Genomic DNA, 24,697 nt, shown 5'->3' with positions numbered 1-24,697 from the left:
TAGATAAACATTTTGTCCTTTCTGCAGACTTCAGATTAACTCTGTCCCATTTTTGAGTAAGAGATTGTACTTTTATTCCCCCCACAACGCTTTATTCCCAAACCCCCAGCTGTAGGTATCGTAATCAGCAAAATGGACACTTTTTTATGTTGGTTTATTCAATATTTGACTTAGTGTCATGTCATTATTTGCAAAACTGGTCTGATGGGTATCATAGGGAGAGAATTGTTTTAGTCTCAACACTGGGAGCCATACCTCTCCAACAGCCTTCTCAGCAAACATGTCATTAATTTTACGATGGGTGCCCAGTTTTCAAACACAGCGTTTAAGCATTTTGAATACAGAGGACACTTTGAGCAGCAGAGGGACGGTAAGAAGCCCAAAAAAATATTTTAACAACAGGAATAAATGAGACGTGCGTACTGGGAACAATGGCTCCGGTGACTCCAGCTGAAGGGAACAGTGGCCTGATCGCTGTTAGATCTTTATCTATAATTGACAAGATGTGTCAGCACACAATGCATGAACGGACCAGAGGTGGAGGAGAGGCGAATACGACAAGAAGGGCTTATTTCTCGAGGAGCTGAGAAGTGTTCTTGTCAGTCAGCCTCTGCCTCCTCAACTAACGGCACACTGACCTCCAGTCAGAGAAGATTTAGTCGTGACACAGACACACAGAAACTCCAGCTCTGCTTTGTGTACGTTGGAAGTGTCATGCTTTGTGAACAGAAGAAATGCAGTGGGAAAAAAAAAAAAAAAAACTGTGAAGTGTCTCACCATTTATTCTACTTGGCTTACTTGAAGCCAAGAAGCTTTCCCTTTTTTCCCATTGTGCCCCTCACATCAAAAATGATGGTACCAGAATATAAAGTAAAAGGGAAATAAAACAAAAAACAAACAAATCTCTTCAACAATACATTTGTCTGTGTCTTTTTATTCTGTAATAGCTTCTAAAATACTCTTGTAAAATTACTACTCTTGTCCTTTTACTTGTGGTGTGCATTTAAACATACCTGAACAACATGGATGTTTTCCTGAATGTCATTTATTCCTTAAAAATGTCTAAAAAAAAAAAAAAAGGAGCCAGATACAAACTACAATCTCTCCGGTTACTTGTTTCCTTGAGGAAACAAAACAAAACATAACAAAAAAAAGTGTATTTATGCTGTTTTGAGAAGGTTCTGCACTACAACACCACTGTTCCTCTACAGTGCTTTCAGCATTCACCTCAGATGCCGCGCAGTCCATTAGTTTGGAGGGTGGTGACATGTCTGGGTCTGGGCCTTTTTTCTCTGCTGTTTGGTGCTTTGTCTTATTTGGACACATGGTTCAAGTGGCAATTAGCTTTCAGTGCTGGTTTCGCAGTTAATGGAAAGAGTCCTTTTCAAAAGAATCTGTACTTTGCTGGCAAATCTGGTGTTAATCTGCTTCACTCTGAATCCCATGTAGCCGTGCTCTGTCCTCATTACACCGAACTAAGTGCTTCCACGTGAAGACAGCCATTGTAAGCACCTTCCCTTGTGTAACCACCGGAGACAAACAAAAGCGTCTCTCTCACTCTCTCTCGAGCGATGATGAAAGGAAATTGTTTACCAATCTGCTTTGTCAGTCTGAGTAGCGTGTTATTTTCGCCACAGGTGAAAGTTTAACTTGTTGATATGACTTCCTCTCAGCTCACCGGCAGACAGATTAGTCCCGATGGAGCAAATATCTTGTAAGTGTTGTGAATTGCAGTTTTACAGCAATTAATTGTGTTGATTAGTTGCTATATCCCGTGATCCTTTCGCTTACAGTATAAATACAAATCTAAACTTGGTGGTGTAATGAACCAAATTCAACATAATTAGCCGTGACTGGGTAATCGTACAAGCTCCAGATGACAACAGAAAGGCTGTTTCCTTGTTGTCTTATATCTGACAGTAGCTATACTTCACTTTTTAATGTAGACGAAAGTAGACGGACAGGTTTTCTCCACTATGTTCAATTGTGTTGACACTGAAGTCAATGAGTCCTGAAATGGAAATGGAAAGGAAATGCTGTTAAGGATTATACATGTATTTATGGTCTGTTATTCCTGTATAGCAGAGTGCATATAGGCTTATGTTTAGAATGTACAGTGAACAAAACTGAGAATGAAAAGTTACAGCTTTGTTACAGCTGACGTTAACCAAGAGGCTCAGACGGTCAGAAGACAGGGAAACAGGTCGCTATGGATACAGTTCTAGCCCCATATAATCCGACTAATGTGGTAACAGTCATTTCTAAATCATTAAACACTATCCCTTGGAAAATAAATAAATAATAATAATAATAATAAACCATTAATTTTCAGTAGTACCACTTATGTTCAAATGTTAGTGTTATGTTATTGTCAGTACAATGGAAACTTGATTTAGTTTAAGGGTCCAAAGTAAAATAGTATACATTATATATGTATATATATGTATATATATACTGTATACTCTGATTTTCCATTTAAGTCGTACACTAACTTGCAGAGCTGTTGTTGCCTGTGCTGTTTAGTGGTGAGCATGATCACTAAGCTGTGTGTGGACGGCCGTACTATTTTCACGTATAGATGTTGACTGTTGTACGAATAACATGACGCTTGTTGTATGTTTCCGTCTCCTTTAATGAGGTGTATTGAGTCTATTATCTCTCATGTCGTGACAGCATTATTGATACCTTATGCATACTTCTCATATATCACATTTCATTTTTATAATTGCTGTCGCCATGGATACAGCAAACACTCACCATTATCGTTAATGCTACTCGCACTGTTTATCTAACCACCGGTTTTCTCACTTTTGCTCCTCCATGCTTTCAGTGGCTGGGACAAAAAGCAAAGGGAAAGGTGAGTTATTGCCTCCATTTTCTTGCTGCATGATTTATGTTGCACACATTTCCCAATAAACAACGTTCGGATCGGCCTTTTATCTCCCCCAAGAGCCCAGGAAACATTAACATACGTCGCTTGTTGCACAGTATGCTGGTCATTTATTTAATCTTCACTTCTCAAGGAGAGGTTTTCCGGAACACGCTTGCTCTCTCTCTCAACCTGCCTCACGTATGTATAGATGCACACGTTCACACCAGGGAGCTGCCCGCTTCACCCAGTCATGCCTTTGCCTCTATTTGACCACTCTGCAGCTCCACTGGAGCAGCTGGAGGGGGAGGTTGCTCCTGGTTCAAGGACACCTCAGTGGTGTGCGAGGAGAGAAGCGGTGAGCGCTCCCTATTTGCTTTCCCTCGATTTTCCCAGACCTGCTTTCGTATTAAAACCGGAGACCTTCTGCTCACAAGCTCGCTCCTCGTGCTCTTTATATTCCTGCCAACCTTCAGTCGCTAATGCTTTGTCCTGACTTTTTTTTTGTGGTAGAGATATTCACTCCATTGCCACTGATTCTTATTTATTACTAAATAAATTGTCATTTTCTGATTTGTTAGGCACTGAGCTGAGAAATTCAGCCCACAGAGTGTATTTATTTGTCTGTCTGCGCTCCCACAAATGACTTCTTCCTCTGAGATGAAAAAAAACCCAAACATATTTAATCATTGAAAAATCTTCCTTTTATATTGGTATACGTTTTCTTTTATTGCTTGCAACACTGCTCCAGCATCAAACACAATACAATAGACTGTATAAAAAAAATTGCCATTTCATCCGGTTTGAAGACCTGAAGTATGTGAGGGGACAACTCCACTTTTCAGTGGATGTCTGTGGGGAAATTAGCCTAAATCTCACTTGATTTATGGCACCTTGCATTGCTGGACACGGTGGTCATAAGCACCAGCTGCAATCAGCTGATAGCTGACCCTAGTCCATTAGCCGTGCTCCAGTCACAGCCATAACACGACTCCTTCACCCATTTCTTGCTACATCAATGCTGCCTCACACTGCCAACGCTTTGTCACCACGTACCTCCAGCCTACACCTTTCTAAATCAAGCTAAATTAAGCAGGCATAGCATTAAGCTTGGCCAATCCAGGGATTACCTACAGAATGAAGCCATCAAGTCTAATGCCACTCTCATGACAAGAATGTTCCTGACCAAAGTAATAACAGTAAACATTATCCTGAGGAGTTAATGGTCTCAATTGCTATAGTTTCAGCTCTTCTTTGTGTAAATGATATGTCACTTTAGAGGAAAATAGATGATGGTAAATATGAGTGGGTACCAGAGTAGTTGACTGCTTGAATTTCCAGTGGCAAAGTCGGACATGTGGCCAGTCAGTTCACAAACATCAAGGCTTCAAAACGGGAGGTCATTTTGATAGTGGATGACACTTGATGTCTTGATGTCACTGTTGGGACTATCATCCTGTTTGGGACTATCATCCTGTTTGGGACTATCATCCTGTTTGGGACTATCATCCTTGTTTTTTTTGACCAATTTGAAATTTGAGCAGCCTTATGCTGCTCCTGTGCTGCACGGTGAAATTAAATCTTGCTTCTTCACTATATGCCTTATTAATAGTTATACTCGGCCAGTGTTTTTCATCTTTTGTTGTGTTGTTCACTTTTTTGGACTTGAACCAAAACCACTGATTAATGTTCGTGTGTAAAAGCTTAGTCCCCCCCCCCCCCCCCCCCTCCTTTTTAAAAATGCAGTGTTTTCTAATTACAAAAGTAATTAGGGGGATAGTTTTTAATTAACAGAAGATACACATTCAGCAGCTGTACCTCTGGATTCTTGTTTAACATTAGGAAGCCTCTTTTTCAGCTGCACTTTCTCGACTAATTACAGTTAATAACCTTTATTAATAATGATAAGGATAATGACTATAATAACCACATGTATCAGTCTTGGATATTGATTAATGGACTTTGTCAGTTTTCCTATTACTAAGTAAGGTGTAGAATAAAAAAAATAAAAACTGAGGCCTAGGAAACAGGATTAAAATAATCTATTTATGAATAAAATCTTCTTGGCAGTGGTCATTATAATGGAAAACATGCCTCTGGATTCATTTAACGGAGACCATACAAAGAGATTTATTTGCCCCTCCGAGGACTCCACTGAATATACTGAGAATCTCTTATTACATTGTTTACATCTATAAAGTCAGTAAATTGAGGGAAAATTGCTTCATAACAAAGCATTTTGTGGCTATCGCAAATTAACTTTTCAGCTGAAAGAGGCAAGGCATGAAGGCAAACAGTGAATGTTCAGTAAAAATACAGCAACCACAGCAAACGGGGAAAAAGAAGCTGAAATAACTTGTTATTTCTTGTTACAGTTGTGTTTTTAAAAGCTTATTCAGGCAGGTTTGAACATGAACAGCACTTAATACAAATGTGTTGTCTGTTCATAGGGTTGTTGAGGGTTAAGTTTTAAAAATCTAAAAAATGAGCAAAAACATACTGACCATGTTTCATTTTTAAGATGAATATGAACAATGTCTCTTTAAAATTTAACTGCTAGAGGAAATGTGTTTTGTTGTAAATTAGTAATGTTGGCTGAATGACTGAATGAATGAATGAATGAATGAAAGTAATATGTTCGCCTCCAAAAGAGGTTTGCTGTTGCACATAAATTTTGCAGCAGTATAATTTCTACAGGACAGGAGTGATCAAGATTTATCACCAGCCTGCTGTGACATTAAATCCAATTGTTGTTGCAGTTTTGGGGTTACACAGAATCACAGAACAGCGTTAGTGTGTTTTAAGAGCATTAGATTATAACTTCTCATTTGTTCCCACCTCACGGTGCCTTAACTTTTTAATGGAAATCCATTCTCAAGTTTACTGAGAAAATGCACCACATAATTCACAATCAACTGCGTTCCAATTAATTTTGTGTAATTAAAGTGTTAATCACTCCTCTATAGATTTCAGTTGATCATTCTCAGGAGTGCTTTTTGTCTTTATTTTCTCATTGTCACTAACTAAATTGTAAAATCTTTTTTTTTGTTTGTTTGTCTTAAGGCCTTTGCATATTGGTGGTGACATTTTAAAATAAAATAGCACAACATTTGGAGGTCGACTTCAACACACAATTACTCCTCATAACAATTTACAAAAATGTAAAATAAGGAGAGAAGAAAGAAGGAGAAAAGAAATACATGGGTACAGTCAATAATGAATAATAGAGGACAGTGTTCGTGGTTCAGGAGCTTAAACTCTAAACTGCTTCAGGATGTACTGAACACAGTGAGTTAGCTTGAGTGTTGCTAACAGAGATGAAGGCTGTCATGAATGAAAAAATAAAACAAGTGTATGCCCAGTCAATTGATAGCGATGGTATGTAAAAAAAAAACAGCAATATTTGTCGCGTGTGACTAAGTGTAAATTATTTGTTAGACCATAGATATTAGGGCATTGGAAGTTATGTGCAACTCCAAAAAGGAGGACAACTGAGACAGGGTATTTAAATTCTGGACAGTACGACCTAAATATGGATGTATGGCCACCCTACATAAAAGCCCACAGCACCTGTTTAGCCACCTTTTTTGGCTTTTTTTCCCTCTGTCTGAACCAGTGTTTCATTAACAATTCTAATATGGTGGCTGTGTCAACCTTGTTCTGAAAATATAAGAGCTGCAGCAAACTTCTACCGCTGATATCAAAGCTTTCATTGACAGGATACAGGTTTTAAAAATACATTAACACGCAAAAGAAATGACACAAAGAAAAACCTGTCTAGTGCAATGCCCTTTAAATGTTGCAGACTGCTTACAGGCCCTGGGATTTGACATAATCCCAGTTCATTTGTAGCACATCACACATACAGTACAGTCTTGTAGACTTGAACATAATTCCAATTTTACCTGGAGACTGTACAATATTTCTGACCCACTTTCTGCAGCTGATATATTGCCATCAGCACTTACTTTCCTCTTTTTTTCCCCCCGCACAGCAAAAAAACGAAAAAAAAAAAAAACACTGCTAAGAGTTTCCCCCTGCAGGGACATTTATTGCTAGTTCTTTGGATTGTCCACCCCCTACCTTCCCCTTGCTTCTCCACCTCCTTCCCCAACTGTGGAAAATCACAGGAAAATCACTCAGTACGACCTCAGAGTCAAGTGAGTTTCACCAATGCTCAGGTGCTACTGAGTAACAGGCACCAAATGTCCTTTTTGATGGAGGATAAAGTTGACTGACAGCTCACTCTGTCTTGGTTATTTCCTTTTGTACCAGGCTTCATCGACCTCTGTAACAGCTCAATCAACTGACTGCAACATTTTAAGATCACACTATCAGCGCCCGAGCACAAACACAATGCAGAGCTGATACGCCGCTCGCTGTGTGGCGGTGGGTTATTGCAACATGTGCACCGCGGCACGTGTCATCCGTTGTAAACTCCTTTTGTTTACAGCCGATTAAAGCGCCGCTATAAATCCTAGTGCAGATGAAGGACGGATACAGTCAAAATGTGTCTGAATGACATTCCACCAAAACACATTTGATGTGTGAATGATTCATGTTGGATTTTTGCAGAAAACATCCAGGAGCCATTTGCATCTGTGGGTAAAACAGCAAGCGAGATATAGCAACAGGAATCAGATTGAAATTGAAAGTATTTTCTTTTTTTTTGTTATGGATGACCTTTCAGTCATTTCTTCATTCAGTATTGTCTATCCTCTTTACATTTCCCCTTTGCTGAATGCAAATGGTGTGTGAAAGAGTTTACACTACTAATCTGGTGCAAAAATAATAACACCCTTTACTTCCTCCCTAATTACATATGGATTTTCTATGACTGAATGAGTGAAAGCCTGTACAAAAAAATAACTTAAATATCCCCTGCTGATTTTAAATGGCGACATTATCCGAAGCTAACTTTGTTCGAACTAAAGTCTGCGTACACCTCTTCGAAAACATGCATCACTTTGGACAGGTAATTTACAGATTAGCTTCAGTTAATGGATCAGATCTAGATTTAGTGCTAATTACTTGCTGCCCTTAAATAGTTGCTTAAATCTCCCCCCAATCAACCAGGCTGATGGCTTTTAAAATGGCACAGAGCATCGAGTGCCTCAAATCAGCAGGTTTGCCACAAACACGAGAAGCTATTCTGAACCACTGCGGCTTAAATTACACTGTCACTGTAAGTGATTGTTTCCGGTGACAGGTTTAACCTTTAAGTCATTAAAGAAATAAATTACGTGAAATATGTTTTTTTTGCCCCATTACGTCTGTTCAGTAAAGGTCAGTGTAGGTGAAAATAATCAGATATGAAGGGGTTACTCCAGGGACCGGTTGATAAAAGCAGTCCGTCTTATCTGCTCTCGTACCGTTCACTTTCCAATCATTTCCTTTATCAGCACTTACAGTTGAAGGCAGGTAATGAATCAGGGAGCAGATATATTATATTTAGACATTAATAAAATAATGTCAGGTTTATCATGTTTTTTCCTCACCTCTTTTCCTACCTTTTAAATGTGCCGGAATGCATAATGTATAGGATCACTGCTCTCTCTCTATATCCCAGTCATTCACAAGCGTATGCTGTGAGCCAATGTAAATCCTGAAAATTGTTTACAGCCCACCAACACCTTAAATCACAGCTGTGATTAACACATACATCACAACAGCTTTTTATTGTAAGTGCCTGAGTAAAACAGTCGACTGGCACATATGGGTAGAAATGACGCTCCTTTATTCAGTAGGAACAAACGAAACAGCCATTAAGGCTCTTTACTTTGTCCTGGCCTTGTTATGCTGTTAATGAATATGAAAGCATATAGCGTGTATAGGTGAAGACTATCTGTAGGAGAGAATCTATGTTTAAGATGCTGTTAAACAACAGTATGTATGTAAGTTGTCCATAATAATCCAAATAAATGTAACAATTGGCAATATTTTGAATGGTGTATGAATGATAAAATGCATTCTGATTATCATTCTGTCATTCGGACCTTATTTGTCCTTGGTGATTTTCACTTTGAACTCCCCAACAGTCAATTTTCAAAATATCTTTCTCTCTCTAGCCACTAAAGTTCAGTTAAAATATTTAATATTGGGGCGTGAGCACAACTACCGAGTCGCACACACTGGGTCGTCTAATCTGTGCTTTCTCGGGATTAAAACCTTCAAAATCAGTTACAAATTCCGTTGTGTCTGTGGTCGCCCACGGTTTAAAAATCAAGTCGGATTTGAAAATCTGGCTCCAAAATGTCTTTGCCTGACAGTCCCACAAAGTGGCATTTCAAAAGTTTCAAAGCCACACCCCCCACATGTGACATCAGTAGCTCCTCCTCTCTGCCTGACTAAATCATCCGAATGAAAAATCAATTTATATAATTGGTAGCAGTTTACATCACAATACAATAACAGCAACATTATGGTAACACCATTTTATTTTGTAATGCATTTTCCTGCTTGACAATGAAAATCATAATTGTGTGGTAATAAGGAGATACTATTACATTAATAACATGTTATTTCCAAAGTAACAGCCATGTATTAGCTGTGTACAGGCTGTTATCAGTGTTATGATGTCACATGGAACATGTCCCATTGTTATGACCAAGCTATGTAATAACAACATGGTATTACCATAATATCACCATATAATAATTTAATTTAATTCATCTGGCACTTACAGGAACACAACTTTTCAAGGTGCTTTGAAAGACAAAACTGAATAGAAACAAGAAAACATGCTGGCAAAATCACAAAAACAAATAAAAAAAGATCTGAACACCACATGTCAAAATAAATATAAACCCAAAGGAGAAATAAAAACAAGTAGAGAGACATCCACAGTTTTCCCACTTAGCTCCTTCCCTTCCTTTAAATCCTAAAAACCCCGTGCTATCATGTCATTAAAAAAGAAAATGTCACCAGTCGCTAACAAAGCTTCCGTGCATCTTAACTGCACAAGGGTCACTTTCTCATGTGCTAGCATTCAGGCTAAAACTGGCAACTACTTACCAAGATTTTCCATCAGTGCTTTTATTTGTACTCCACAGACTGGAACACGCTGTTTACATGATGTGCTTCAAAGAGTGCTGCTGCACTCCAGTTGAGTACAGTATGGAATATTAATGTGCAGAGAAATTCACAGTCTTGCTTGTGTGTTTCTTATCTTCACACATACCGTACATCAGAGGCAGAGCTGCCATTATTAGCAGGAGCTGCTGTTTAAACAGTCATTACGATGCCGAGTTACACAAAAATATGGAGAATCTGAAGATTTAGGGTCATAAACATGTTATTGGGTGAATAGTGAACACAAGGATTAACCTTTTAACGCCGAGCGCATCGCAGACGACACGTTTGCGCAAGCGCACGTTGCATTATCGCAAGTACGCGGTGGTTTGTGGCTGTGGCTGTTTCTGAAAGCGGAGAACATAACACAGCCTGTACATAATTTCCGTTTTTTGGACATTGAACACACAAAATCTAGTGTTTGTGTACAAGTACAGTGTTTTTCTAAATAAAACATTTTGTTTTTCTTCATTTTAAATTGTTAATCCACTATTTTAACGTGCAGCAAATTGTAAATAACTGCCAGATATTGCAAGTTTTTTCTGGAAAAAATGGACAAAGGCACACTTTGTATGCTTAAAATAAGCAAAAAAGTCCAGACGGATATTTGAGGCTTAGCTGTTAAAGGGTTAACATGTCTGCATTAATCCACTCTCTTTAAGGGAAGAGGGTACTACCTTTGGCAGGATGACTAAATGCTATACTACTAATATTAATATGACTGTGGAGGATCCTGTGACAGGCGGCCATTCGCTGAGATGGACACAGGTCCTGATTACAGGTCTTTCTGAGCAGCTGCTTCCAATTTGAATTTGAAAGAGTGTTCACTTTTAATCTGTGACTGAATCAATTTGTCATTGTTCCCTTCAATGTATGCATTTGCATATTTGTTACCTCCTGAAAAAAGCAGGTCCCCAGAGGAAACTGCACAAATAGCAAATTATTATTGATATTAATCAAAAGCAGCAGCAAAAAAAAAAGTCATATTTAAGATTGAAGTTTATTCAATTGTGACAGTTATTCTTTAATCTAGCACAAGTCGCGACACAAAATGAGACAATACTCGGTTAATTATGCTAATTTATAGGCTTATTTAGAGTGAAGGGCTCAGTGGGTTTCAATTTGTTTATATGAGTGAGTAACTGTGTGGCGTTGTAGAGCAGAATACACTCATCAAGTCTATATGTACTGTGTGCTTTGATATATACAGGTTGTTAACCTGGTTTTGTATGACAGCAACACAATCCCTGGAAGCACTGGCTTTATGTATTTCAGACACTAAAACACATGCAGTGAAGGCATAAATCCATATGGGAAAACAATATTGCTATATTTACTCATAACTGTGTTTGCAGTGCATACAAGGCAACACTGAAACTGGGCCACCATCACCACTCTGCACTATAAATGTATAAGTGATATTACAAGGAATGTGTTGTAAACAAGGGCAGCAGCACTTGTTAAGTGTCCAGGTGTTTTCTTAACACAGAAACACGGCTGTTACACGGATAAAAAACTTTTTATTCTGCTGTTAAAATATGTTCATCAGGCTGCGTAAAGAAAAAAGGTTATTTGTATAGGCACAATTTTTGAGTATAATATGAGCTAATAGCACACATTGCAGTGTTTGTGCTTGAGCTATTTTGAAATGCCTGTCCATTAATTGGCTTTTTTTATATATATATATGAAAATAAATCATAAAAAAAATAGACGCAGAACAATTTACAAACAGTAATGCAATAAAAATACCAATAAAAGCAGCAAAGTCTGAAATGGTTCATCAGATTATGCTTTAGAGTTTGAGAAATTCGGCAAAGAAAGTTGCTAATTTTCACATCAGCTTTTTGAAAACTGATTTATTCAGGATAAACTCAGCACCTTTCTCCCACATTGCCTATGTATATATATATATATATATATATATATATATATAAAAATCCAAACACTTCCTTAACATACAATATCTGTTATTATGCAGTTGAGCTTTAGCTTTAATTTCCCATAATCTATACCTATTATTTTATATTAGCTGATAATCAGTTGCTGTTACCATCGCTGCTGACAGACGGGCTAGGAACCATAAAAAGGTTCCTATCAAAAAAAGCAATTTGAACTTAAATTTGAAAAAGGCTTTTTGCTTGGAGGGGATTTCAGGGGCGATTTTGAAGGATGATACTGTGTTAGTGGTGTGAGCTGGTCGGCCAGGACACTTGACAGTCCATGTGTCCTGGCAGTGAAATCCAGTTATATGTCATCTTGAGCTTCGACTTAGCGAATGCCTAGAGCCCCGCCTGTGGTAGCGAAGCTGCACTCTTGACTCATGAAGGGTCAAAAGGTCACAGACATTTCTGTGGGCAAGTCCTTGACAAGTCATAACGGTTATCAACAAAATCTTGACACCTGAGGAAATAAAAAAAAAGTTGTTTTCCTCTCACACAATCCTGGTCAAAATGCTGGATTGTAATAAAGTACATGTCTGCTTGTTTTCAAGAGCGGGGTTAGAAGAAGGCAAGAAGAAAGCATGTGTGAACCTGGCAGGTTTCCCTGATTAGAATAAAAATGACTGGACAGAAAATTTGGAAAGTCCTCCAACATTTAAAGACGCTGGAAATTTGAGTTGAACTGCAGAAGAGGTTTTTCAAATAGAAGAGAAGGACACCGGCTTAGCGGGGTGAGCAAAATAAAGGAAAAAAAGTGGACAAAATAGCTGCCAAATGACTCATGAAGGACAAAGCATTCTATAGTTTCTCTCATCATACAAAAAAAAAGCTAACATATCAGGAACAACACTTAAATATACAGTCTATTTGACATGTAGTTTGAATATTTACTTTTAACATCACATTTGCTCACATAAAGGAGGGCAAATATTTTTACATACAGTCTGTGGTTGCAACAGGAATTGCAATTGGTGCCAGAATTATATTGAAGACATGAAAACAACAATAGCCCCTTTTCTCATTTACCTGGAATTTTGAAAAACCTTTCCACCTAAAAAACTTTCCCTCGACCCCAAACTTTCACCCAAAGAAGTATATACTCACAATTTGGGATTTTTCAGATTACAAGGAACAGGAATCTTTAAACAAGACTGTAGAAGAATCAGGGTTCTGATATCTGATATTCCACCTTTAATCTCATGTGAAATCATTTTAAAAGTATGTATTGTACAGTAAAGCTGCTTTAAAATGAATTTGTCTTTACATTTTCCAATTACAAATATTACTAATTAACAAATACAAACAAACAAACTGTCCATGTCAATTATTACAAGGCTTTAGACGCACATTTTGTCAGTGCGCTAGAACATTACATTCAGTATTGGTATTCTTAATTCATCATAATGAGGGCAATAGAGAAGGAAAGTGAGACTCTTTCTCAGTTTCACCCACTTCACACAACCTTTATGTCTCCTGAACATTTTTAAATCCGCCAGCTTTAAGGGCAAGCGGCAGGATTCCGGCATTAAGCCGAGCAACTGAAGTGACTTTTATTAAAACACAATGAGTTTAAAAGGTCTTTGGTTTAGTGAGAAAGTGTACGTTTATAAAACCGTGTGACACAACCATTAGTGCCAGAGATATTTATACCGATGGTGTTGTAACCTGTGTGAAGATTTACCTCTGTGTGTGTCAAATATGATCAAATGTCTATCAGCTCTTGTAGGGGAAAGTGAGTGACTGGAGAGATGACAGTTTATTACTGCATGTGTCAAAGCAACAGCAGTGAACCTGACAATGGAACACGGTATAAAGACCGAAATGTACGTCTTTATTCTCACAGTCGGTATACGGACTATGCCGTTCAGTGGGATTAATGTCTTTGTCCCTGTCTCTGTACCGTCCATGAACTTAAAAATATTAGATTATTTAACATAAAAGAGCATAGACTGCCTCATTAGGAGAGCCATCATCCAAAAAAAACGTAACAGCGTGAATTTGGCCACATTTTTTCTTGCTTTTGTCATACACATGTGGAAAGTGCGGCTACGTTTTGTTGAAACAGGCGACTTCCCATCAAAACAATTTACTTTATTTTTATAAAATAAAACAAATACAGGTTTACCGGTAATACCGAATGGCAAAACAATTGGTAGTAACATACCGACTTGTGCTATTATTCCAGAGCTCAGTCCCGATCTGCTGGAGTCCAACTGAATGTACTGTATGTTAAAAGTTGAGTTTAAAGGCCTGTACAGAAAAGGAGAAATGTGTTCTCTCTCCCAGGGCTGTGAGAAAAGAATGGCGTCGTTATTTTCTTGCAGCCCTCGTTTGGGAGTCCTTGCAGCTTGTTCTTGACACATCGTCTGGGCCGGAATTTTTTTTCTTGTGTGGTATATGACAACAATTATGTGATTGGGCATGTTTAATGGTGAAATGTTGTCATTCCCTATGAGGGAGGACTTCCCAGGAGTTCTGCACTTGAGTTTCTCGTGGAGTATGAAATGTCCTGAGCAGCACTACATTTCTCTGCTCTTGCAGAGTATGATCAGGCCTTAAGTTGGACTAAGAGCATACATCTTTTTTTTTTCCTAATGTCATTTCTCGTTCTCTCCACTGCATTCAAGGGCTGCATTCACTTAGGTTTTATTTAAACTAAAAATTTGTACACTGTAGATGTTCAACTTCCCCGTTCTTGCTTGGCAAACAGGCCACACAGTTTACGAGAGTATACGACATTTAATTACAAATGTGTCAAGTCACAGTAATTGCAGTGATTAATTGTTGTGATCTCGGGAGAATATTGTCTGTTCGAACACCATGTGGGGAATCGTTCAACAAAATTTTGATTTTCTTTTGGAAACATTACCCTTTTTTTTTTTATATAGATTAACAGCATTTTCTTATATAAAACCTTTGCGGACGGACCTGTTTTTTTTATTCTTATCTGTCTGTAAGCCAGTGACTTACAGACAGCCAAGGAAATAATTTGCTGTTTGAAATTCAAGGTAAACTTTTAATTTCCCTAAAAACAGATGGACATGTATTAGAGTGATTTACGTAAATCCACATGTTGTGTCTTTGTTTACGCAGAGTAACTGTGCGCAATTTGCACAAAACATGCAGATCCTTCAATGTTTTAATCTCACTTCACCAACAATTCTTTCTTGATCATAATAGATAAGTAATGAAATATCTTGAGAGTAATTAAAAGAAAAACAAGCAAAAACACATGCACATTTGTACTTTTCAACTTAGTTTCCAGTATGGATGCATACAGTATGTGATTTGTAGTTAATTTATCATGCACTGTATTATATAGAGTTGCCTCTGCTCATTAGCATGCTGAGGGAGCTCCGCACCTCCAACATCTCTAATTGCAAAGAACCCCAGAGGTGAACTTGTGGTTTGACAGGCTGCCTGGAAATCATTTCATATGAAAATTAATAATCGTTATTATTCCGTAATGAATGGAGGCATCGTTTATTTCTTAAGCTATTTTCCGAGTTATTTGTTTTCTTTATATCCCGCCTGCAGTTTACAGTTCATGCTGCAGCCGTGTGTGCTTCACTGCTCTCCAGCCATTCATCAAGGCACTGCTTTCCATTATTTGGTGCAGTCAGCTGAAACTGAAAAAGGCTTTTTGGGTGGTGTGGCTCATTCTTCCTCTACTAAACCCCCTCTTTCCTCCTCAACAGACATGTACCTCGAATCGGTCGCCTTCGCACCCGTGATCAGTGGTCATTAGACGAGTCAGTGAATTTACATGTGCAACACGGTTCTCTAATGATCCAGCGTTCGGACCTGGTTTCCCGGTGTGCTGTGCGTCTTATCAAAAAAAAAAATTCCACATCTTTATCAGTAATGATGAAGCACTCCATTTACACTCAGCTGCTAAGTCTCTTAATCCTCCCTTAAAATACAGACAGACAGTTTTCCTCCTAACCACATTTTCTAGATGCCCATCCAACCTGCACGACTTGCAAAATCAATAACCTAAATATTGCATTCTTGGCTTCGAATATTGCCCAAACCTCAACAAGGTTGTTTTTTTTCTTCTGAGCTGCACTCCAGCAACAGCATGATGAGAAGAGGCTGGCTGAGATTAAATTAAGTAATTTATCGTTAATGCGCACTCAGCAGCCGCCCATTCCGAACATCTGTATTCATATTTCCACACCGCACCTGTTGCACAGAACAGTCCCAGATCGCTCAGATGTGAGCGGAGGCGAAGGGCGGACGTCTGCGTCCAGAGTCGTGGAGTGTTTCTTGCCGACATTCATCTGCCTCATTTCAGCTGTGCAGGTGAACATTTGATCCATGTCACCTGATTCTGTATGAAAGTTAATGTCACAGCAGAGCGGTGTGTCAGCAGCATTCACCGTGTGAAGCTCCGCAAACAACTTGACTAATCTCGTGTGTGCTGACATTGTGACTGATGATCAGTGTTCTGCTGGCCCACCCGAATGTGCAGCGTATTCTCCCAGCTCCGGGAGATATTGCCATTTTTTTTCACTTTTTTTTTTTCTTTTAAGAGCAGCTCTGAGATCTGTGTGACTGTCATAAAAAATATTATTGTGAAAGAAGAAATCACACCCAAGAGACCAATTATGGTTGTAGGAGGTGGGACCATGAGCAGTGTTGGAAATGTTTTGATTAAAATGATCTGGCTGTAACTGATTCACACCCTGTCCGCTCAACTTAAACATTTTTAAACTTCTTTTTAGAAGTAGTGCATTTCCGTGCTGCACACAGGAAATGATTGATTTTATGTCAAGACAGATGGAGGCAACAGCAACACTGCGCTAGTAAAGTGAGACGGCCGCAAATGACTGAAAGCACAAAGAAGCAACAACACAAACGTTATCAGAAGTTAATTCTATTTGTTTTCTAAAGGCTTTCTGTCCCCACCCGGCCCTGCACTGCTGCTGTATACACACAAACACTCCCTCAGTCATTTTCAGATGAGGCAGGCAGCATAAGACCAGATAGAAGCAAAATAATAACAGCAACAACAAACAAGGCACCAGAAGTTACGCCCTGCAGCTCTAAGATTTATATTTCATTTTAAGTTTCGGAATTTGCTTCTGGACGTCTTGGTCAGGAACGTCTTGTAAAAACAGATTTTTAGTCAAGCTTTCCTGGCTTAGTGAAGGTAATTATAAAAACAAGAGAAAAGCATATATACCCGCAAACAAAACAAAACAAACAAAAAAAGTTGATTCCAATTTTGATTCAAGTTCAAATTTTAATGTTAAAAGTTTCAGCTCATGCATCAGCTCCTTCTCCCTAAGAAGCTGTAGGGGCCATATTGGAAAGAGTGGGAGGTAGAGAGAGAGAAATTCTAACATGACTTATCACATATTGATTTTTTTCTTTCTTTTATTATATCACTTGAAGATATTCTTGGAAAAAAGCATTAATGGTATTCATGTTTTTGAGGGTTCTGGTGGTTTTCATCTCGATATCTCGGGTCGTTCAATCCTCACCTCACCTATTCACTGTTGCGGCAGGCAGGTTGCATGCTGTCTACTGTAAATATGTGCCAGCAGTCGACATGCTGGTGGCCTTGACTGAGAATAAGTAGTGCACTCTCACTCAGTATAATGCATCTAAGTGCTGCAAGACCCGGTGTTGAAGTTCTTTAGCCTGCACGGCTGATATACTTTGTGTGGAAAGGCACGGCCTGTGCTCCCCTAAAGCATATTGCAAAAATGTAGGTTTATTTCTTCATTTCATCACTGCACTTTACTAAGTCGTCTTGGATCATTCGTAGAGCAGACAACCTTCACGCCTCTTATTACTTCTCTCTGAAGTTCACTGCATTTGCTTTTATGTGACAACACAGCTGTGGCTAAACATAATGAACTTTAACTTTCCTGTACATCAAAGCTTTGACTTTGTATTTCCTTCGCCGTAGTTCTGCAATGTTGTGTTGGATTATTTATGTTGGAGTAAGGCAACACTTAACGTTTCACGTGATTAACATTTTAAAGGCATGTGACAAATTTCCTTAAATTCAAGGACCGAATGTGTTGACTTTCACATGACACAGCTTTGGATGGGAGGGCAACTTGTAAAAGGCGCTTCGCCCAATGGCGTCCACTTTCATCTGGACAAGTGATTGTCATTGGGATCTTGAAGTCAGTCTTTGTTAGTTTCTTTGGTGAGACAGAAATCTAGGAATCTCCATTTCCTCTTGCTCAGTCATTGTTCTGGAATCTCACGTCAACTCGCACAGTGTCCACAACACCGCTAGTAATTACTGACTGTTATGCATATACCTAGTCTACGTACTTGCAATGCAAGGCGCATGAAACAGTAGATGGATCAACTTGACTTCTTTCTTGCACAAAATCCAAGCACTTTCAATGACCCAAATCTATTTTGGGCAATTTTCAAAAACTTTCAAGAGCCTTTTTACAATTCATAAGCTTTCAAGGATTTTGAGGGCCCATGGGAACCCTGTAAAGTAGTGATTTCACTCTGCAATGGATTAGCAAATTGCTAAAGACCCTGCTGCCATGCACCCCCAAATGTCTTCTCCCTTAATTGAATCAAATATCTTATGCTTAGTTTGAAGCTTTTTCGCACCAAATTAGCATTTTGTTCTTCTTAATACAATTTAAAAAAAATGAAAACAGTGTTAAGTTATTTAATCAGACTAACCGTGACTTGTTGTGGCAGGAAATCCTTCACAGTGATACAACTAAAGTGAACTCAGCCATCATTTATTTTGTTATTTGCGCTTATTTCAATTGTGACTTTTCATAACTCAATTGGCAGATTATCTGTGTATATCTGTGTCCTTGTAAATCCTTTCTTCTATGAGTATTACTCACTTTCACAATTTCACGTGTACATAACCTGTATCTAAGACTCGGGAATCAGTGGAGGTTAGAACCCTCACAGAAATTGCTGCTTTGCATGTCTGCACGAGTTCCATTTGTGGATCCCGGTTTAATATGAGAGGAACTGCATTAGTCTAGTATTCGATGCATACATAATTGATATCACATTTCATTCCAGTTGCAGCAATTTCTCACCAGGAGTTTGCCCTGTTTGGTATGTCCTTGTGTTCTTTGAGAGCTGAGTTTTACAGAGGTGGGTGGACTAGTCCACCTCCTGACATAACCTCAAGCAAGCATCCACGATTACCCTTGTCTTCAAGGTCAAAATGCTCTATACACTCATCATAGTTCTATATCTTTCTATAATGTACATTTATCAAAGTGAAAATGCATGTTTATGATTGATTACCTTTACCCATTCCATTGTGAAACTAATAAAGGATCATTTGATCTTATCTTGTTGTCCATTAAGACTAAAAGATGCTTGCCATTCAGACCCCATTCACATAATTATGGGTAGCATTTTCAACGTCTGCCAATAAACCCTTCCAAATATTACACATTGGACCTTTGAGTTATATTCGCTCGTACACACTTCTCTGAAGATATGCTTCTGTGAAGCAAGGTCAGCTTGCAGGGTCATTCACTGCACAGCGGCTTTCTTGGAGCTGAAGTGCATGTGGTTCAGTGACTTCCCAGAATATTGTTTTTGCCATTGTTCTGTATAAGTAAACCCAGCTGCCTTCCAATCACCATCTCAAAAAAAATGCCATGTATTTGGCAGTGGGGATTATGTTTCCTCAGAAAGGACAGCATTTGCCTCACTCCACACTGCTACAGAATGTCAAAGCAGTGGAATTTCATGAATGTATTAGGCAAAGCCCAGTTGGCTGCAGTGCACCCAAAACCTGCTCTCACACTTCCATGAAAACAACACCTACAACATGGCCGCGCATCTGATTATACGGACTTTATTGGCCTCGCAGGTATAATTAAAAGAAAATGTCAGCAACAGGTTTTTGCCAAAGCAATCGTACATACCTCCAACATGGTGTTATATCCATTACTGTTTGGATTTTACATTTTTCCCCTTATAGCATTTCTGGGAATAGTGAACAGTATACACTGGAGACAGATAGCAATGCTGGAGAGATGGTTGGGGTAGATGAAAGTTGAAACTTGCAGGGACTGACAATAACACCTCCACATGGTGCCCCCCACACACACACACACACACACACAATCATCCATTTCCTATTTTAATATAATGACATACATACTGTAGCTTGTTTTCTTGGACTGCCTTGCTGACACCCAGCCAGCTGCATCTAAATTACTGTAATGATGATATGATGAAATGCTGACATTCACTGTACGTTGATGCGACGCTGTGCTATTGACTGCAACGAGCGGATAAGTAATGTGCACTGTTTGAATCATTTCCCCTTTGCTATTTATTGTCAACCTCACCTTCACCTCCACCACTGACAATGGCCTCCATCAGGACAATGGAGGTCAAGGAAGGTCCACAGACCTTTTGGCAGTCCCAGCCTCCTCTGCTTCTCCCTATGAGAGCTGGAGTAATGAGGCAGACAGCTGCTCCCTGAGCTGAAATGTCTCGGTGGGTGAACTACCTAGGAGAGATGCAGAGACAATGTCACCTTCACGTGCAGGCACATTACAAGTAGAAACAAACGTGGGAATTAGCATGTGGACAGTGATAGACTCCCACACGATAAAATATGATACCCCCCAGGAATCAGCGTGGGATCATGGGTATTGTTGGCTTGTTTGTCTCGCTTGGTTCTCCTGTGCTTCGGCGACAGAACCCACAGCAAACAACGAGTGATGATCAATTAGCCTCAAATACACACAATGAAATGGAATCATGTGCATGAGGTCATTAAAGGGCGACCAAAATTAAACTGATCGTTGCCCGGAACATAAGTATTAGTAGAACAAAAGTACATACAGCAAGATATATAACATTAGTTTTATCATTTTAAGTTAAGTTTTTTGTTGCATATTATATTTTTTACTTGTGTTAAAAATGGATTAATGGATTTAATGGATTTCTTGTTATGACAATTAAAAAAACAATTACATATAGGTAATTGATACTTATTGAGAACATTCTTGTGAATGCTATATTTTGTTTATTCACATCAAGACCCAGGTTTGAGGTAACAAGAAAAGCTGTATAAACTAATTCTGGAAAGAGTGATGTGCCAGTATAATTATGTTCAAAATTTAATGATATACTGACACAAAGAAAATTACATTTATCTTTTCTACTCAGTAAGATTTTAATTAGCACACAAGGAAATGTAATTAATTTAAAAACAATAGTCAACTTCACCTGAAATGCCTGCTATTATGACATTACATGAAATGTATATATAAACATTTAAATTGCCTATTAAATTAACGTGGTGGTGTATGCTTGCATAGCAAGTTTATATAAAGTCAAGCTGAGTTTTCTTGCATTTTTTGAGGGCAGCAGGTGAACTTTTATTCCTCAGTTCAACTACCTTGAAATTTGTTTCAGTGCAGTCAAAAATGGTGCATTCATGCGTGAACTGTAACGCAGAACTGTGTCATCCTCCAAAGAGCCAGTCGGCTCAGGCTCGTATTAGCCTACACCTTGTTTTCTCACAAAAGACGATGGCTTTCAGACATCTGTTTCTGAAGTTGAGTAAAATACGGGCAAGGTAGAAACACTCCTGCCATGTAATTAGGAGACTTTGCTGAGCCGACAAGTACAAATGTGGAATAAGAAGGTAAAATCCAGCATGGCTGGGTGATTAGGCCTCATTTGGATGTCTTCTGCACACTGTGACGAGTGGCTGTTTTTGGGGCGAGGCAGTCGCTCGGATCGAAGGCCCACAGTGTCTAGGATTATGTGTCAATTTACCACCCAGCTGCAGCTCTAGACTCTACAGCAGAACATGACTACCTCTAATTAGGCCATGCTACCAATTAGGGCTCTGCAATAAGGCAGCGAGAAGGCCACTCTGGGAGAGTAAAACCTACCATTGTTAAAAAAAACAACCCACAGTTTTCTGGACCTAGCAGATGCTAACTGGAGAGCATGTCACCCAGGCTCCCATTAAGCTATCTTTGGTTTACTGTGATGTCATGAAGATGTTCAGGTAATTGGGTGGTAATGATGACAGGACATTAACTTTGACAAAGGTATCAAGTGTGAATGGTGCTTTAAAGTGAATCAATGAAAAGAACTGCTGAAACCCCATTGAAAACAGCACTTTGTTCACGCCACAAGAGCCGTGACCTTAAACTCTGTCTCACAATCTCTGCAGGTAGCCAAGGTCAGTTCCCCATAACTCAGAATGTGACGGTGGTGGAGGGGGGCACAGCCAACATGACCTGCCGTGTGGATTACAATGATAACACTTCCCTCCAGTGGTCAAACCCCGCACAACAGACCCTGTTCTTCGGGGACAAGAAAGGTGAGTAATATTCCTGAAGGATAATGGCCGTAATGACAAAATGATGAGATGAGATAAAGATGTCAGAGTGAGATTTTATTACTTGCAGGAGCTTCTTCATTAAATGTTGATGTGTGACAAACTGAATATAGAGGAAAGACAGCAGGAAAGGCTTTCTTCCACAGTGTTGAAGCGGGATTTTTAATGAATGCATGTCTCCAATCGTGTCCCAGGGCACAAACTAAACAGAAAAAGATATATTTCTGAGCTGAACTTCTGTGATTTCACAACACTGACTGTGCTGTTTACAACACAGAAACTAACGCCTGTGGATTGTGAGCTGATTGGGCTTAATTAGCGTTTTAGCTGCCCTACATTCACATGTAGTGGTTTGTGACTCTGAAGAGGAGGCGCATTGTTGCAACCTCATAAAGACAAGGCCCGAGCCAGAATGAATTATAACGTGTGCGCACACCAGCCAAATCCAATTTAAAGGTGACAAAGTCTGGAGTTGATAAATTGGAATTGGGGTGAAAGGGAGTATAACAGTGGACTGGTCTTGTAAGGGTTGGAGGGGGCGTTCATCTTTCAGTGTTTCTCACAGCATATTACCCATTTCATTTATGCTGTAGCTGCTAATGCAATACCCATTGCTTCAGTGATTGAAGATGAACTTTCCTTGTGAATAACAATTGATGTGAGGGAGGGAGACGCCAGAGAGAACGAGCAAAATGAGCGACACAGTCTGGTTCGAAGAAATACTTTATCCCTCACAAGTGATTGGATTTTGTAATGAGGTCTAAGGTGTTTTATTAGATGGAATTACCTCCAAATACAATTAAACAAAAGTTAACTGAATCTTAAACAGATACTCTTGTGTGACTTGTGCGAGTGTCCCCCAAGGATTTAAATTCAAGCAAAAGTCACTGAGGCAAAACCGTTCTTGTTAGACTGTTTTTCTGCACTCTCTGGTGTACAAGAGATGTATTGTTTTAATATTTGACTTTGCAGAGCCAATTTATTGAATGTCAACCGATTTCGCTGGAGAAAAAAAAGCTCACCTTCACTCCTCTGTGCTCTGAAAGGACGGAACACATGATGAATCATTTAACTCATTGCAGTTCATTTTCTGCACATGTCTTATTCCATCGCGATTATCGGCGTCCAACTGTAAATATAGAATGTGAGTGGTAACGTGCAAAATACGTGCGAGCCACTTTGCCCGTCTTAGGCAGCCATTTATATTGCATGTCAGAATCCTTTTCCCGAGCAACGCTGATGACAAAATGAATGTAGTCCACTCAGCAGAGGTTGCCAGGGCTAAGTGTGGGAACACTTCCTCTCCATCTCCTTTTAAACAGCCAAATGAAAAGCTTCATTGGCACAACTAATACGATGCCTGTGAGGCCATCAGGAGAAACGGGAGGCGTGGAGCAACACAAGCTTCATGCGAGGAAGAGGGTGGGACACCTGGGAAGAAATCTCGGCTGTGCCAAATCACCAGTTAATTGCTTGGCAGAGGGTTGCAACTGTCCTCCCTCTCCGGTTTGTTGTGCCTTCTTGTAGGCGCCAATGAAAAATGTTCGATTCAACCTTATGCTACCTCTCAGTCCAACAACTAACTGCAGGCAAGCCGAGCTTGAGGCAGGCTGTCCTCTGCCTCTGATGAAAAAAATTGTCACAGACTGTCGGCGGGAAATGTTGATACATGCAGCCATCTTGCTTTTTCAAACATGTTCTTGGTGATATGTGTAAAATATGCGATACTGCAGGGCCAATTCAATACAGAACATGGCGCGGTTGCTAAAAATTCCGAAACATGTATAGACCATGTGTAAAAAGTGGACATACTCAACATGCCAATGCGGAAATAATAATATATCGAATAGCCACCAGATTTGCCAACTTGCTTTACAAAGTCAGTCACCACTGTATTTTACCTTAACATGTTCCCTCAATCTCTAAAGCATACATGCATCAGTGGTGAAGGGGAAGCTCATTTCAGAACAACTAGAACAAGGAAATGCAATAATTATATAAAACTAAAATGCGACTAGCTATTGGTCTACAGACTTCCCTCACAAAATCCACACAGGACTGAGGCAGAAAAGGCTCCGCTGTCATGTTTGTTTCTGCAACGCTGTCATTCCAAAACTGGCTCCGCCTTTCAGCTTCCCTGGTAGTGACATTTTTGTGCAATCACCGTCGAGCTCACCGCCATGAAAATAAACTAGTAACACGTTCTAATCGCGTTCTTGCTTACATTTAGTATTGAAATTTAAATACAACACAGAACAGATTTGATAATATTTTAGTGGAAACTGAGAGTCCCTTGCTGTCTTAGTGCAATCACCACCTACATACATAGTACATTCTAAGAGCACCTTCAAGATTTTTGACTTTTTTTTCTGTACTTGACCTGTGCTTCTTGTGCTCACGATAACCCCCTTGGGTGACTGTAAAAACATGGCCATATGTTAGGATTTGATGCACATGCATGCCCTCCACATCCCCGC

The 24,697-nt window shown here is 39.3% G+C and overlaps 1 protein-coding gene across 3 annotated transcripts in view; it reads left to right on the top strand.

The window, feature by feature from the left end:
- Window positions 1–24,697, top strand: part of LOC131462675 (cell adhesion molecule 2-like) — a 175,028-nt gene that overhangs the window by 116,956 nt on the left and 33,375 nt on the right. For 2 of the 3 annotated variants that reach the window (XM_058634095.1, XM_058634096.1), the window contains exons 2-3: window positions 2,831–2,857; window positions 22,053–22,202. In XM_058634095.1, coding sequence (XP_058490078.1) covers window positions 2,831–2,857; window positions 22,053–22,202 — 177 coding nt within the window. The remainder of the gene's footprint in view (window positions 1–2,830; window positions 2,858–22,052; window positions 22,203–24,697) is intronic. The other variant, XM_058634097.1, reaches the window with a different exon arrangement.

This window comes from Solea solea, chromosome 7, assembly GCF_958295425.1.
Source record: "Solea solea chromosome 7, fSolSol10.1, whole genome shotgun sequence".
NCBI classification, from domain to species: Eukaryota; Metazoa; Chordata; class Actinopteri; order Pleuronectiformes; family Soleidae; genus Solea; species Solea solea.
This window is presented reverse-complemented; position numbering and strand designations above follow the sequence as displayed.